General features: G+C 68.1%; 1 protein-coding gene across 11 annotated transcripts in view; it reads left to right on the plus strand.

The window, feature by feature from the left end:
• The window catches only part of INTS1 (integrator complex subunit 1), a 29,611-nt gene extending 14,223 nt beyond the window's left edge, over positions 1–15,388 (plus strand). The window contains exons 22-49 of one of the 11 annotated variants that reach the window (XM_064593432.1): positions 357–536; positions 612–716; positions 822–962; positions 1,647–1,814; positions 1,892–2,018; positions 3,038–3,199; positions 3,832–3,978; positions 4,350–4,448; positions 4,685–4,809; positions 5,723–5,977; positions 6,505–6,664; positions 6,956–7,096; positions 7,457–7,628; positions 7,706–7,829; positions 8,508–8,638; positions 9,140–9,227; positions 9,322–9,548; positions 9,632–9,755; positions 10,936–11,069; positions 11,487–11,679; positions 12,167–12,294; positions 12,501–12,685; positions 13,133–13,267; positions 13,908–14,066; positions 14,220–14,290; positions 14,610–14,701; positions 14,830–14,939; positions 15,088–15,388. In XM_064593432.1, coding sequence (XP_064449502.1) covers positions 357–536; positions 612–716; positions 822–962; positions 1,647–1,814; positions 1,892–2,018; positions 3,038–3,199; positions 3,832–3,978; positions 4,350–4,448; positions 4,685–4,809; positions 5,723–5,977; positions 6,505–6,664; positions 6,956–7,096; positions 7,457–7,628; positions 7,706–7,829; positions 8,508–8,638; positions 9,140–9,227; positions 9,322–9,548; positions 9,632–9,755; positions 10,936–11,069; positions 11,487–11,679; positions 12,167–12,294; positions 12,501–12,685; positions 13,133–13,267; positions 13,908–14,066; positions 14,220–14,290; positions 14,610–14,701; positions 14,830–14,939; positions 15,088–15,203 — 3,999 coding nt within the window. In that variant the 3' untranslated portion in view covers positions 15,204–15,388. The remainder of the gene's footprint in view (positions 1–356; positions 537–611; positions 717–821; positions 963–1,646; positions 1,815–1,891; positions 2,019–3,037; positions 3,200–3,831; positions 3,979–4,349; positions 4,449–4,684; positions 4,810–5,722; positions 5,978–6,504; positions 6,665–6,955; positions 7,097–7,456; positions 7,629–7,705; positions 7,830–8,507; positions 8,639–9,139; positions 9,228–9,321; positions 9,549–9,631; positions 9,756–10,935; positions 11,070–11,486; positions 11,680–12,166; positions 12,295–12,500; positions 12,686–13,132; positions 13,268–13,907; positions 14,067–14,219; positions 14,291–14,609; positions 14,702–14,829; positions 14,940–15,087) is intronic. The other 10 variants (XM_064593434.1, XM_064593435.1, XM_054507740.2 and 7 more) reach the window with 10 other exon arrangements.
• Positions 15,389–15,688: the final 300 nt, after the last annotated feature.

Below are 15,688 nucleotides of genomic sequence, written 5' to 3' on the forward strand. Positions count from 1 at the left end.
GTCCCCCCACACCCTCGCTCCCCGGCATGGGCCTCTCTCGTACCTCAGCAGGCACGTATTCCCCTGGGCTCTCCGGGGGCTGAAGGGGTGGCGGGGTGCTGTCTGGGAGAGCCGGACCCCAAGAGGGACTCGGTGGCCTTGGAACCGGTCTTGCCCGGTCCTCTGTGGTGCTGGGCGACTTGAAACCGGCTCGCGCTGCCTCTGTGTCGTGTCGGCTCAAGCACCTGTGACAGGTCGCAGCGTCCTCGTTGGCCGGGCAGCGCCCATCTTCTCGGGGCCGTGAGCCCACGTGCCTGTCCCCCGAGACGCCCGTGCGGGCTCGGGCCGAGACGTGGCACGGCAACGTCTGCCTGCAGGGCCTGTCCCTGGTGCTGTCGGAGGGCAGTGTGCGGGACGGCGAGGAGAAGGAGCCCCCGATGGAGGAGGACCCAGGGGACCCAGAGGCGCTGCGTGGCTACCAGTGGCTGTTGCGGGACCTGCCCCGGCTGCCCCTGTTCGACAGCGTCCGGCCCACCACCGCCCTGGCACTGCAGCAGGTGGGCGCCGCGGACGGCTTGGGCGGCGGGGGCCGCTGGCCTGCGGGTGGGGCTCACACGGCCCTCCGTGCCCAGGCCATCCACATGGAGACCGACCCGCAGACCGTCAGCGCCTACCTGGTCTACCTGTCCCAGCACACACCCGTGGAGGAGCAGGGCCCGCACAGTGATCTGGCGCTGGTGAGGGGCCGGGGCTGGGCGGGGCCGGCAGGCAGCCCCCTGGGCTGGGGCGGGGGCCGGGGCTGCACGTGCCCCACTCACTTCCCTGGGACCTTCTGCCCACAGTCAGCGTCGAGGGCGCCAGGGTCCAGCCGTGCTTGGTGCATAGCTGTTGGGGTGACCGAGGCTTGGCCGGCTTTGTTGCCATCTTTGGGTGATGGTGCCTGGGCCGTGAGGTGGAGAATGGCCGCCCCTGGGCCAACCCCGGTGTGTGCGGCGGGTCTCCACGGGGCCGTTACTCAGGGCGGGCGGTGGGGCCCCGGGCGCGGCCGCTTCCTCCTCACTGGCTCTCCTGCTCAGCTTTCTCGTGGCCCTTCTGCCCTGTCCGCGCGCTCCGGCCCTGACCTCACGTGGCTCCTGTGGGCCCCGGGCTCTGTGGGATGCAGGCACCTAGAGGCCCCTGGGGGCGATGTTCTTTCTGCGTGTGGGTTCCTTGCCAGGGGGCTGGGTGGGAACAACAGCCCAGGCCTTGACGCCTCGCCCGAGTCTGCTCTGGCGGCCGGCCTGGGGACAGCCCGTGGCCCGTGTGCCCGGTACCGTTGCTGCGGGTTTCAGGTCAGTCCGCGTGTGGCTGTGGGCTTTTCTCTTTGGGTCTTGAGGAGGGCGAGCTCCCGTTGCTCACGGGGCCAGGTGGGCATCCTCCGCCTTCAGGGCATCTGTGTCCTTCTTGCCCTGCCATGCCCGGCCTGCTTGGTGGTCTGCGTCCCCGTGTGTGCACAAGGGCCCCCCACTCCGTTGTCGGTGTGCCCACCATGCGCCGCTGGGTCTCGGTGACCCTGGCCGTGGCCATGTGAGCTCACGTGATGCGGTCTCGTGGTGGGCCGCCGCTGGCTGTCGGCCTGGCGTGGGCCGGTGGGGGAGGCCCTCTGACGGCGTGCTCACTGCCCCCAGGACGTGGCCCGGCTGGTCGTGGAGCGCTCCACCATCATGTCCCACCTGTTCTCGAAGCGCTCCTGCAGTGCGGAGTCGGACGCCGTGCTCGTCGCCCTGCTCTCCATTTTCTCCCGCTACGTGAGGCGCATGCGCAAGAGCAAGGAGGGCGAGGAGGTGTACAGCTGGGTGAGTCTGGCGGCCGCTCCCCGGGTCGGGCCCCCGGCACCCGGCACAGCCCAGCCACCCTCCTCCTTCCCGTGCAGTCGGAGTCCCAGGACCAGGTCTTCCTTCGCTGGACCAGCGGGGAGACGGCCACCATGCACATTCTGGTGGTGCACGCCATGGTCATCCTCCTGACACTGGGGCCGCCCCGTGGTGAGTGGCCTGCAGGTGCGCGAGGGGCAGTCCCAGGGTCCGTCCGTGCCCACAGTCTGTCTTCACACTGCGGGAGCTCCAGCCCCGCGGGGGGCCGGGGGGGCCCACAGAGCGGGAAGAACGCCTGCGCCCACCCACGATTTGAGCAGGTCTCCGCAGGGTGGCGGCAGGATCCTTTCCCTGCCTGTCCCGAGAGGCCGTGGCAGGAAAGATCTCGGGAGCTGTGGAGCTCCTCAGGTTGACAAGCCTGCAGTCTCCAGCATCTCCTCGCTGCCCTGGCCCGCCACGGAGTGGCGTCGGGAGCCGATGCCTTGCTGTGTCGGCTTCTCTCGGCACTGCCAGCTGAGCTGGTGAAACTCTTGGTCTCTGGAGGTAGAAGCGTAGGTGGGGCTGCCTGCTGAGCAGGCCCCGAGCCCCAGAGCTGTGAGCCCCAGCTCCTCTGCACAGGCCCTCTGCTTGCTGGCCGTGGGCTGTGTCCCTCTGCGTGGCTGCGCACTCTCCGGCCTGGCAGCCTTCCCTCCAGCCCTTCCTGGCCGGCCGCCGTGGTCGGCTGCATCCTCGTGTCCGGGAGGAGAGGGCGGGGACAGGGCCCCTCGCTGGGATAGGTGCCGTGGGGGCGCTGCTGGGAAGGAAGAGGATGCTCCCCCTCAGAAGGATGGGAGTTGGCGAGCCCGGGGCGATGAGGCGAGGCTGGCCTCGCGTCAGCCCTGGGCAGTCTCCGGAGCTTGGGAGCAGGACGGGAGCTGGTTCAGCTGAGCCCAGGAGCCTAGGGACAGTGCTAGCCCGTGTCAGTCCCCCGAGACGGACTGGCCAGTTTCTGAGTACCCGCATGCCCTCAGCTGGAACCGTGGGGTTAGATAGCTCACAGGTTTCCTTCCCTGTTCCCACGAAGCCTCCGTTCGCCTTACACAGTAAGGAGACGTGGTCTTCCAGCCTCGGCTCTCGGTCCCTCGGGGGCCAGGAGCTTCTCACCGCGGGGGTTGGGGTGGCCTCGTTGAGCTGTCCTGCCACTTACCACACTGTCTCTCCCGAAGCTGGTGACGGTGAGTTCCAGGCTCTGCTGGATATCTGGTTCCCGGAGAAGCAGCCTCTGCCCACGGCTTTCCTGGTGGACACGTCTGAGGAGGCGCTGCTGCTGCCCGACTGGCTGAAGCTGCGCATGATCCGCTCGGAGGTCCCTCGCCTGGTGGACGCCGGTATGGGGCTGGGCCGGCCTCACGCCTCCCGATGAGCTGGGCGTTCCCACCATGGCACGTGGGAGAGGACGGCTCGGCAGCCTCGTAGGCTCCAGGGCTCTGTCCTCTAGCAGGTGTTCGTGGGGCCCTCGCTGCGCCTGGTGCTGTGCTGGGCTTTGGGGCGAGCACCATGCTGCACGGCCCCTGCCCGCCAGCCCCTCACAGTCAGGCGGGAGCCGAGGGGCCCTATGGGAGTGAGCGGTCCCGGAGGACGGAGTTTCGAGGGGAGAGGGAGGGGCCGGGTCCTCTTTGCTGGTTGTGGAAGGATGGAGTGGGAGCGGGGTGGCCCGCCTGAGGAGGAGCGCTGTTCCCACAGTGGCCAGTGCAGTGTCCGGTCGGGTAGCACCTGGGCAGGTGCAGGGCAGTCTGGGAGGCAGTTTGGTGCACGGTGGGGTTAGTTCGGGGGAGGGCACACTTAAGGAGCTGGACTCCTTGTAAGCCCCTGAGCTCCCCTAGAATCAAGAGGGAAGGAGCAGCCTCAGGGAGTGGGGTGGGGGAGCCGGCTGTGAGCCGAGCAGCGATGGTGAGCCTGCTGGGGCAGGGAGGGGCCCGGGGCACTGAGCGAGGGGTGACCGAGTGAGCGTCACTCTCAGCCCTGCAGGACCTGGAGCCCCAGCAGCTGCTGCTCTTTGTGCAGTCCTTTGGCATCCCCGTGTCCAGCATGAGCAAACTTCTCCAGTACCTGGACCAGGCGGTGGCCCATGACCCCCAGACCCTGGAGCAGAACATCATGGACAAGAGTAAGACTCGGGGTCCTCAAGTCTGCCGCAGACCCCGACCGAGCGCCTCGGGCCCAGCACGAGCAACAGGGATGGTCTGAGGGCGGGCACCCTGGCAGGATGTCAAGCCTGGAACACTCAGGAGAGGCCGGGCTGCCCTGTCCCAGCACGCCCCCAGCATTTGTACGTGCTCTGGGGTTTGACGATGGAGGAGCCACAGGGGTGTGCTCAGCACGACCTGGTCCTTTGCTAAAAGATCCTGTAGTTGAGCTTGTGAAACCCAGTGCTGGGGTGTCCAGGGGGCGGTGTTCCCAGCACAGATTTCTGTGGGGGTGGGGAGGCCCTCGCTCCTCTGGGGCTCAGGTGCTTAACCGCTGGCTGCTGGCTCGCAGATTACATGGCTCACCTGGTTGAAGTTCAGCACGAGAGAGGAGCGTCCGGAGGCCAGACCTTCCATTCCCTGCTCACAGCCTCCCTGCCCCCGCGGCGAGGTACTGGCTCATCCCCCCGCCTCACAGCTCAGCACATGGCACCGTGGGGCCTCCCCAGACCCAGGGCACACAGTCATCACCAGCCAGCATCCGGCTTCCTGTGTAAAGGCCCTGCTCCTCGCGGGCCCCAGCAGGCCCGAGTGAGGCTGGGGGTGGTTGGGGCGGGGCGTGTCGTCCCCCGCTGGAAGCCGGCCGGGGAGAGTCATCAGCTGAAGCCTCTTCCGCTTTCTCTGCAGACAGCGCAGAGGTGCCCAAACCCAAAAACAGCCCAGAGCAGCCTTCGGGCCAGGGCCGGACACGGGCTGTGACCCAGGTGCGGGAGCTTGCCCCCGAGGACGACCTGGCCAGCATGCTCCTGCAGGTACTGACGTGGCTGCCTGGGAGAGTCTCTCCAGAAGCGGGGTGCTGGGCCCAGATGGGGAGGGACTTCACCCCGGAACTCCACATCCGCGTGGGGGTGCTCTGGAGCCAGCGGCCCGGCCAGAGCAGGGCGACTGCAGACGAGCTGCGCACCTGCCGCGTGCCTCGCTGCGCTCACCCGGAACGGCGGCTGTGACGGAGCCCCTGCAGCTGGGCTGTCCGCTGTGTTCCGCCCCGAGAGCGGTGCCTGCAGGCGCCAGGCCTCTGTGGGACTGGCCCAGGTGCCACAAGCCCTCGGCCAGGAGCGGAGTCCTGACTTGCTCTGCCGACGAGGGCGCTGCTCCTGCTAGAGCGGACGGTCCCCGACCTTCAGCCTGTCCGGAGTTGTGCGTGTAGAATGGTCATACGAGCGCTCGCTCCCGTGCCTCCACCTCTTGTGGATGCGCGTGCTCACGTGCGGCCCGTGGCCCGGGGTCCTCCGCGTGGGTGCTCACCTCCTCACCCTGTGACTTTCGCTGCCGAGCGCGTCTCTCCCTGCTCGCGCGCCTGCACGCTCGCTTTCTCTCGAGTGGGTTTCTCTGTAGTCCCGGGGCCGTGCTTGGAAGGGGCCCCGCCCTTATCCTCTAGCTGCAGTCTGTGCGCACCCTCTGGGGTCGGGGTCCCGCTCTGAAACGGAGGGGCCCACGTTTGCAGGGCGGTGGGCTTGCCTGCGGTCTCCCCCAAGTGGGGCTCCCCGTGCAGGCCCCTGTCAGGAGTCCCGGGCACCTGCTCTGTGCCTCCTTGGGGCATCCGGCAGGGACGGTGGGCTGCCGGCGGCACCCCGGCATAGCCTGGCCAACCGAGCGCCAGCGCTGGGCGCAGGGCCTACCTCTGCCGCGCGCGTCCTCCTGACGCTGCCCTTTGCTCTGCTGCAGATCTTCCCGCTGAGCCCCGGGCCGCGGTGGCAGAGCTCCAGCGCCCGCCCTGCTGCCCTCGCGCTGCAGCAGGCCTTGGGCCAGGAGCTGGCCCGCGTCCGTCAGGGGAGCCCTGAGGTGACGGGCGTCACTGTGCGCCTCCTGCAGGCCATCGCCACCCTGCTCAGCTCCCCGCACAGCGGGGCCCTGGTGATGTCCATGCACCGGCGGCACTTTCTCGCCTGCCCTCTGATGCGCCAGCTCTGCCAGTACCAGGTGGGTGTGTGTGGCAGAGCCCGGGGGCCACGCGGGAGGGCCGCTGCGCGTCTTCCAGGGCCTCGTGTCCACCCACAGCCGCCCCGGGCTCTGCCAAGCATCCCCATTCTGTCCGTCTGTGGGCCTTGGCGTGTGGCGTCTCAGGGACGGAGGAAGCAGGCCCCTGCGGAGCGGGGCGTGGAGCCCGCAACTTGGCTTCCCGAAGCTTTCCAGTGAGCAGGGGGCAGCACCGGGGATCGCTCCCAGCCCACGCGTGTGCCCCGGGTTTTGCAGTTTTGCCGTATCTGCTTCTCAGCTTGCGTGAACGTGTGAACGTGTTGATGTTTGTGTCCATGCGCGTATGTGTGGTGTCTTCTTTCTGAGCTGCACGACGGTGGGTCACAAACAGTAGGGGACCTCAGTAGCCATGGGGCTTGGAAGGATCTGTCTGAGGCCCTGGTGCCCCCGGGCAGCGCGATGGCCAGAGACTCTGTGCTGGCCCCGCGCTGGTCCCGGCGCCTGCGCTGAGCTGCGGGTCGTCCCCACAGCGCTGTGTGCCCCAGGACACGGGCTTCTCGTCACTCTTCCTCAAAGTGCTCATGCAGACGCTACAGTGGCTGGACGGCCCCGCTGGGGAGGGGGGGCCCCTGCAGGCCCAGCTCAAGCTGTTCGCCGCCCAGTACTCAGCACGCCACAGGATCAGCGACGGTGAGGGCCGGCCGACTCCTGGGGAGTGGGCCCTCGGGCTTGCTGTAATCCCCCAGGGGCAGTGGGGAGGGGGCGATAGCCTCGTTATACAGGGGTGTCAGCCCCTGGGGTCTGTGGGCCCCGATGGGCATCGGTGTGGATGTGGCCGAGGGTTGGAAAGCTAGGGCTTTGAGGAGCAAAGTAGGATCCTTGGCAGGAAGTGCGTGAGGCCTGGGGGCTCCTGGGACAGGGCAGGCCACGGGAGTGGAGACAGAGGGCTGTCCCCTGGCTTACACACATGCTTCCCTGCAGTGCGGAGCGGGCTCCTGCGCTTAGCCGAGGCCCTGGCATTCCGAGGGGACTTGGAGGTGGTCAGCTCCACCGTCCGGGCTGTGGTCACCACCCTCAAGTCAGGGGAGAACTGTGGCGTGGAACCCGAGCTTGTCGGCAAAGGTACCTCGGGGCCGGGCACTGTGAGGACCCCCAGCTTGGCTGCAGAGCACAGAGGTCCGTCTCCCAGGTGCCCCCAAAATGGGGCCTGTGGAGAGGAGTGGCAGTCAGCCAGGAAGGCCCCACCCCCGGCAACGTAGCCCTGGCCTGGGCTCTGCTGTTGGGGTTTTGTGCGTGCGGTGAGCCCACCCCGGTGATGGACTCAGGCCGAGCCACGGCTCACCACTGGCCACCCTGGCCTGGGCACACACGGGCATTGCTGGCCTTGGGGGGCCCGGGGGCTGTCCGTCCTGGAGTCTGGTGGTCTGGGGCCTGTCTGTCGCCCGCGCTGGAGTGACGTGGAACACGCTGTTTTCCCCGCAGTCCTCCAGGGTCTGATTGAGGTGGGGTCGCCTCACCTGGAGGAGCTGCTGGCTGCGCTCTTGGCCCCCGCCCCTACGTCTCCGACCTTGCGGCCCGTTGCCGTGGTGAGCTCCCTGCTGTTGCAGGAGAAGGAGCCCCAGGCCCCAGGGGAGTCGGAAGCCGACAGCTGCAGGTAAGCTGGCGGGGCCGCGGCCAGTCTGTGAGCGGCCCTGGCAGGCCGTCTCTGAGCCCTCCCTGCTTTCCCTTCAGCCTGGAGCCCATACAGCTGGGACCCTGCTCGGGGCTGCTTGTCGACTGGCTGGAGATGCTAGACCCGGAGGTGGTCAGCAGCTGCCCTGACCTCCAACAGAGGCTGCTCTTCTCCCGGAGCAAGGTGGGCTGTGCTCCCCTCCGAGGACTGATGGCCGGCACTAACCTGGTGTGGTGGGTGCTGGGGTCCCGCGGCAGCCCTTGCCTGGACAGTCTCTTTGTGTTGGTTCCAGCAGAAGCCCGGGCCTGACGCTCACTGGCCCGGATGGGTGTCCTGTCCCCGGTGACCAGTCACTGCAGCGGCCGGATCTGGTTGCTTGGGGAGGAGGGGGACCAGCACTTTGTGGCCCAGGGCCTCCTGCAGGGACAGGAGGCACCGTGGAGAGTGGAGACCGGCACCCCGCTGGGGATGGGTCCCCCAAGGAGCCTGTGGGGCCCTGTGGGGAGGGACTGGGCGTCTCAGAGACCCCCGATCACCCTCCGGTGTCCCCGAGTCTCTCAAGGTGCTTGCATGGCCGGTGGCCTTTGGACAAGACCCTGAGAGTTCTGGGAGCAGGAGTTGGGGATTTGGGTTTGTTCGTGTGCACTCGCTGTCTCTGAGGAGCTGGTTTGGGTCAGCACACGTTGCATCTACAGCGCGCCCCAGCTGGGCCCCACGTGGTCCAGGGGCTGCCAGGGCTGCATTCCAGGCAGGAGCTCTGGGTCTTTCTAGAAACATCCCTCTTCCTCTATTTTCCAGTGGTTCGAGGCTAGGTGGCCAATCAGCCTAGCAGGGACCATCCCCAGTGTTCTTCCTCCCCAGGGCAAAGGTCATCCTGGCCCCCAGGTGCCGTCTTTCCGACCCTACCTGCTGGCCCTCCTCACTCACCAGTCCAACTGGTCCACGCTGCATCAGTGTATCCGCATCCTGCTGGGCAAGAACCGGGAGCAGAGGTGAGCACCCTTCACCCTCCCCGCACCCTGGCAGGCAGTTGGCGGCAGCATCGAGGGGCCCTCTGGGCATCTGACCCAGCGTTCCCCTCACTGGCACCCTGGAGGGGGTTCCTGCAGTGGCTGTCACCACCGTGGGGGTACAGAGCCCACCTGGTCCAAGTGACCCTGCTCTGGGCGACCACCAGCGCAGACGGTCCACTCCTCGGATGGTGTCCGTGGCTGTTGTCCACTCTGTATGCAGGGGAGTCAAATGCCCACCTTGTGTGGCCAGTGGGCCTGGAGGGTGGGCGGGGCCAGTGTTGGTTTTGCTGGTGTGAGATGGGGACGTCAGGAGGGGCGGGGCAGCGCAGCACACGTCCTGGAACAGCTGACCTGGCCGTACCTAGAGAGCTGATCGGGAAGTGGTGTTTGTGGTCCGAACCTGATGTCACCACAGCTCGTCCTACCCTTTGTTCTCCTCTCTCGCCTGGAAACTGAGGCAAAGCTCCCGCGTCCTTGCAGGTTTGACCCTTCAGCCTCTCTGGACTTCCTCTGGGCCTGCATCCACGTTCCACGGATCTGGCAGGGAAGGGACCAGCGCACCCCTCAGGCAGGTGTTGGGGCGCGCTGCCCTGCAGGGTGGGGTGAGGCGTGCGCGGGCCTGGCCGGCCGGCCCTGCCACTCACTAGCGGTGCTGATTGCAGAAGCGGCGGGAGGAGTTGGTGCTGCGGGTCCAGGCGGCAGAGCTCATCGGCCTGGTGGAGCTGATCCTGGCGGAGGCGGAGGCCAGAAGCCAGGACGGGGACGCCGCCGCCTGCAGCCTCCTCCAGGCCCGGCTGCCCTTGCTGCTCAGCTGCTGCCGTGGACACGACGAGAGCGTCAGGAAGGTGACGGCGCACCTGACGGGCTGCATGCAGCAGTGGGGCGACAGGTGAGGCTCCCCCTCGCCCGCGGGCCCCGGGCCGCCGCCCGCGGGAGCCCGTCCACCCAGCAGCCCCGACCCGTGTCTTGCAGTGTGCTGGGCAGGCGCTGCCGGGACCTGCTGGTGCAGCTCTACCTGCAGTGGCCGGAGCTGCGGGTGCCCGTGCCTGAGGCCCTGCTGCACAGTGGAAGTGCCACGGGAAGCAGCACCTGCAAGGTGAGCCGCGGCTGGGGGCGGCCCTGACGAGGGGGGCTCGCCACCACCCCCGCTCTTCACTGCTGGGGTGCAAGCCCAAACCAGGTCCTGGAGAAACGCAGTTCCTCAGTCGTAAGAACCAAAAAGGACACGAGTGCTGTTGGCGCGTCTGGGCGGCCGTCCTCCTGGGCGCCGGGGGGCAGAGCGCGCCCTGCGCCCCTCGTCTGTCGCACCTCTTGGAGGGCCCGGAAGCGGTCTTTTCTCCTTCGAGCAGCCCCCCGGCTGTGGGGCGGAGCAGAGGGGCCGGCCGCCTGCACCCCCGGTTCTCCGTAAGGCGCTGTGACGCACAGCTTGCTGCCCGGTGGCGGGCATCTGACCCAGCGGCCCCCTGGCTCGTCCCTTACGCATCCCCCGTCAGCCCAGAGTGTCCCTGCGCCCTCCCCGCCCCTCCCAGGCGAGGACCCCGGAGCTCGCGCCGCGGGAGCGTTCTGTCCGGGCGGTGAAGGCCCGCACGCCTCGCTAGCCATCTTCCGCTCCGCGTGGTCCCGGGACCTGGCTGGGCTGTGGGGTGTCGCACCGCGCGGCCTGACCAGCCTGCTTCAGACGGCGCAGCCGCGCGCTCGTGCGCAGGTCTGCGTGCCATCTGCCCTCACTGCCTTTGGGCGCATGTGGGGGGCGCGCGCAGGGTGGGGGGGGCGCGCACGCATCTGACGGGTCTTCCGCACTCACTTCCGAGGTCTGGCCTCGAGTAGCGTTTGCTCTTTGTCAGTTCAATGCTGGGAAGTACTCTTTTTTTATGACCACGTTTCCTTGTGTTTTTTTATGCATATTTGGACAGCTGAGGTCATGCTTCGTACGCCATGTTAGTCTCGCATGTGAATGCACATAGTGACCTGGCGTTCAGTGAGAGTGTCTGTCTGGTGTAGGGGTTGACTTTCAGTACCGTCTGTGCGGTGCTCTGGGGGCTTTGGCTTTGGCCTGTTTGACGTGCACCCAGAAAGCACGGGGCCCAGGGTGGGGGGGGGCGACAGCTTTCTCTGGTCACCCTGCAGCTATGCCAGGTCTTCAGGGAACCTGGGGCACCCCCCCCAGTGAGCCCCGTCGGGGGCCCTTCTGCGGTGGGCTCGCCCCATGTGGGGCAGGCACGTGAGACGCCAGGGCTGTGGGCAGTCCCTGGCCCTCACTGCCCCCGTCCCCTCAGCTGGATGGCCTCATCCACCGCTTCATCACCCTCCTCGCGGACACCAGCGACTCCCGGTCGTCGGAGAACAGAGTGGCTGACGCTAACATGGCCTGCCGGAAGCTGGCTGTGGCCCACCCCATCCTGCTGCTCAGGTATGGAGGCCCCAGCCGGCCCTTCCCACCCCAAGCCCAGCAGGCCCTCCGGTGGTTCTTCACGTCCTGCTGGCGCTCAGGTGCTTGTTCAAGAGCGGGGTCGGAGTCTAAAAGCTTCCTTGTGGACCACAGGGCACAGTTAACGGCTGTCGGCTTCTTCCTGACGGAGCCAGAGCTGGGCCCAGGGAGAGCCCTGGACGGTGGGTCAGGAGGAACACCACCTCGTAGACCCAGAACCGGGTGGGACGGACAGGGTGGCCAGGTTGCAGGTGGACACGTCTGCGAGCCCTAGGCCGCGTGGGGAAGCCGGGGTGTGCCTGTGTGTCTCGTGTCCCCGAGCGTGCGTTTCCTGCGGGGTCTGGCAGGGGTGCTGGATTTCTGGGGGAGCGGACCATGAGCGCTCTCCGTTGTCCCCAGGCACCTGCCCATGATCGCTGCGCTCCTTCACGGCCGCACCCACCTCAACTTCCAGGAGTTCCGGCAGCAGAACCACCTGACCTTCTTCCTGCACGTGCTGGGGGTCCTGGAGCTGCTGCAGCCGCAGGTGTTCCAGAACGAGCACCAGGGGGCGCTGTGGGACTGTCTGCGCTCCTTCGTCCGCCTGCTGCTGGTGCGTCCGCCCGTCTGCCTGGGCAGTGGGGACGCTCCCCAGGCCTGTGTGCCCCTGTCCCTCCTCTGCGGCCCCCGCCACTCCCACCCCCTTCTGCTCCCTGGCCCGGGCCTGACCTGGCTCCGGGGGCACCTGCATCAAGGGCCGGCCAGGCCGCCTGTCCGGTGGCTTCTGCCACCCGCCCTGGGGACCAGCTCCCCGCTTGTCGTGTGCCCGGGGAAGGCCCGTGCTCTTCGGGGGGCCGGCCGGGAGCCGCCGTCGGGCTCAGTGCTGCCTTCCCTGCGGCCAGCTGCTGTTGCGTGCTGTGCTCGTTAGACACCTGCCTGGCCGCACTGGCGGCTCACGAACGGCAAGGCCAGTTTGAACATAGGGCCCAGCGCCCAGCAGATGGCATTGCGGGCCTCCGCGGTCCGTCCTGAGGCCCGGGCAAGTGTGGTGGGCGGGGCGGGGGCGCTCCGGCTGTGAACGCACGGCTTCCGCTTTGCAGAGCTACAGGAAGTCCTCCCGCCACCTGGCGCCCTTCATCCACAAGTTCGTGCACTTCACCCACAAGTACGTGACCTGCAACGCCCCGGCGGCCGTGTCCTTCTTGCAGAAACACGCGGACGCGCTGCAGTGAGTTGTGTGTGTGTGTGCACGTGTCCGGCCCGCACAGGCTCCGTCTGGTGAGGGTCCAGCTGCAGGGCTGCAGGGAGGCACGTCCATGCTCGGGTCAGGGGCTCCCGAGGTGGGGGCGCATGCAGTGCGGGAGCCCAGGGTGGCGGGGGCTCGGGCCGCGGGGCTGCGTCTGTGCGGCACCGTTCTGAACGCGCTTCCTGAAGGCCTGGCCTCCTCCCCGCCCGCCCGCCTGCCATCTGCGGCGTCTTCCTCACGGAGAACCTGTGCTCCCCCAGCGACCTGTCCTTCGACAGCAGTGATCTGGTGATGCTCAAGTCCCTCCTTGCAGGGCTGAGCCTTCCCAGCAGGGATGGTAGAGCCGACCAGGGCCTGGACGAGGAGGGCGACGGTGAGTGGGACCCACGGGGGTTCTGCCGGGAAGGGGCTGCAGGCCTGGCAGCCCCCGGGACCAGCCCCCGGGACACGTGTCCCTGTGGCGTGTCTGGGCCGCAGCGGGGCTGGCACTGCTCCTGCTGTGAGGTCACGCTCCGTGCGGCGGGGGAGAGGCTCGGGGAGAAGAGTGCTCTCTCCCAGGCAGGTCCCAGCGGGCTCACGGTTCCCGCACGTTTGTTGAGCGCCCACTGCGTCCCGGGCATCGTGCTCGGGCCTGGGGCAGTGACCGCACCTTCTGGACTCGGGGGGTTCTGGGGGCTGCTTGGCAGGGACGGCCCTTGCTTACAGGCGGTTTCTGGAGCCTGGGTGTTGGGTGCTGGCAGGCCGCTCCCCCCGCCCCCCCCGCCCCCCCGCCGGAGCTCCCACAGGCCCTGGGCGGGCGGTGTTGTCTTCCGTCTAGCAGCACTAACTCCCTGGCTTCCAGAGGAGAACTCGGCTGGCTCCCTGCCCCTGGTCAGCGTCTCCCTGTTCACCCCCCTGACGGCAGCAGAAATGGCTCCCTACATGAAGAGGCTTTCCCGGGGCCAGACTGTTGAGGGTGAGTTTGGGAACCTGGCTCCTGCCGGCCAGAAGACAGCAGGGTCCCTACCAGGCTGCAGGAGGAGCGGGGCTGTCTCCTCATGGTCGGGGGGCAGAGAAGGCCTTAGGGGGAAGATGCAGGGGCTCGAGGCGGGGACGGGCTACTCTGCTGGGGGTCTCGCTGGGCAGCAGGCTGCAGACAGCAGGAGATCGGGGACCCCTGGGGCTGAGGGGCACCTGCAGAAGGGAGGCCTGACCGCGGGCTGGTGGGGGGGGCCCTCAGTTTGCAGGGGAACGGAGGGCAGGGCCGCTGCGTGAACATGGGCTGTTGGGCACACCGTGGTGCTGGTGGCCCCCAGAAGTGGGTGTGCGCTTAGGGGTCGGTGTCCCTGTGCAGAGAGGAGCACCGGGAGCCGGGTGCTGCCTGGCAGGAGGAGTGGCTCTGGGAGGCCAGGGACAGGCAGCTGGGCAGGGTGGTTCCAGCACGGATCGCTGGCCTCCTCAGACCTGCCAGACAAGGGCTGGGGGGGCCTGCACCTCTGAAAGCCTCCCGGTCAACCAGCGACTATTTGGGGTTGCTGGCCTGGTGGGACTGGGAAGCCGGCCCAAATCCCGGTGCTTTTCATCCTGAGGTGCTGGGGACTCCCGGGCTTACCCAGCACTCAGGAGGCATGGAAGGTTCCAGAGGGCACTGGCGCCAGCATTCGGACGGGCCACACTGCAGCCGGAGCACCAGGGGTCCTGCTGCCGCGGAGCCTGTGCAGAGGCGAGACCGGGTCCCTGTGGAGCCCCCGCTCTGCCCCTGCCTGGCAGGCGGGGTGAGGACCCGTGCGGCCTGGGGGTCCTGCCACAGCTCAGGCTCTGCTCCTGGAGCTTGCCCCCTCCTGCCTCTGGGTTGCTTGGGGACACGGGTCTGGCCGTGAGTCCAGAGGCTGTGACGTGGCCCTCACGTGCCCCTCTGCTTGTCTCAGATGTGCTGGAAGTCCTGAGCGACATAGACGAGATGTCTCGGCGGAGACCTGAGATCCTGGGCTTTTTCTCGGTGAGTGAGCTGGGGGCCAGGGGAGCCCTCAGCCCTCTGGTAGGAAGCGTGCTGGGCTGGGGGGACGGTGCACCCCGTGTCTGAACCTGGTCTTGCCCCGGGTGCTCACAGTTGAGCTGGGAGCCCACCCCTGCTCTGGGCTGGAGCCTGCAGACCGCCAGTGCTTCCGGCCCCGGGTCCTGAGGCCGTGGCGGTGGGGGTGGGGCATGGGGAGCGGGGTCCCCTGCCGACTCTTTGCGGTTGCTGTCGGGAGGCCTGGGGGCTGAGGAGCTGAGCTCCTGACAGGAGGGGAGCCCCGGTAACACCCCCGCCCCCGCAGACCAGCCTGCAGCGGCTGATGAGCTCTGCTGAGGAACCCTGCCGCAACCTGGCCTTCGGCCTGGCCCTGCGCTCCATCCAGAACAACCCCAGGTGAGCCCAGCGTCCCCACCGCCGGACCCCGGCCCTGTCCCAGCCCTGCCTGCTGAGGGCCCGGCCGTGGTGCTCCAGGGTGATCTCGGGCGCGGGAGAGGTGCCCACCTGAGTATGCGCCTTCTCAGCTTTGCCGCGGACTTCTTGCCCACGTTCATGTGCTGCCTGGGCAGCCGGGACTTCGAGGTGGTGCAGACGGCCCTCAGGAACCTGCCCGAGTACACCCTCCTCTGCCAAGGTGAGTCCCAGCCTGTCCCGCCCAGGGTGCCCAGTGCCCCCAAGGCCTTCGCTCCCCGAGGCCTGGCTCTCGGGGGGCCCGGACGCCCTACTTCCGGGAGCCGCCTGCTCATCGGGGCCCGGACGTGTCCGTCCTGTCTCTCACACAGAGCACGCAGCCGTGTTGCTACATCGGGCCTTCCTGGTGGGCATGTACGGGCAGATGGACACCAGCGTCCAGATCTCTGAGGCCCTGAGGATCCTGCACATGGAGGCGGTGATGTGAGCCGGCCTGGCAGCCTCCCTCTGCTGGCCGCCTGCTGGTCCGCTCCGGGCGGGGGGGGCGCCGAGCCGCCACAGCAGTGCCCACGGCCCGTGGCTCCCTGCCTGCACAGTGATGGAAGCGGGCGCTGATGTTCCTGCGAGCCACGGCAAGGGGCTGGTTGAAATGAAACGTTCTGAATTCCCCGAGTGCTGGCTGCCTGGTCCCCTCCCTCGAGTCGCCTGGGGATTGATTAGGGCCCGGGAGGGGGAGCCCGTCTGCTGGCCTGGCCCACCCCTCAGCCCCCGCTCCCTGCTGTCACGCTGGTCTCCTCTCTGCTCCCGCTCTTGGGCAGGGTTTGCTGGGGGGCTCCCTTGGACCCAACTCCCGTCCCACCCCAGAAGGGGTCATGGGCCCAGGACCCTTGGCTGTGGGCATCCACGCAGGAGCCAGCTGAACCACGCCCTAACCCAGGACGATCCCATCCACGAGAGGGGGGCACCCCAGTG

Source organism: Mirounga angustirostris, unplaced genomic scaffold, assembly GCF_029215605.1.
Source record: "Mirounga angustirostris isolate CCGP_5_RB_7025 unplaced genomic scaffold, mMirAng1.0.hap1 SCAF_5, whole genome shotgun sequence".
Lineage (NCBI taxonomy): Eukaryota > Metazoa > Chordata > Mammalia > Carnivora > Phocidae > Mirounga > Mirounga angustirostris.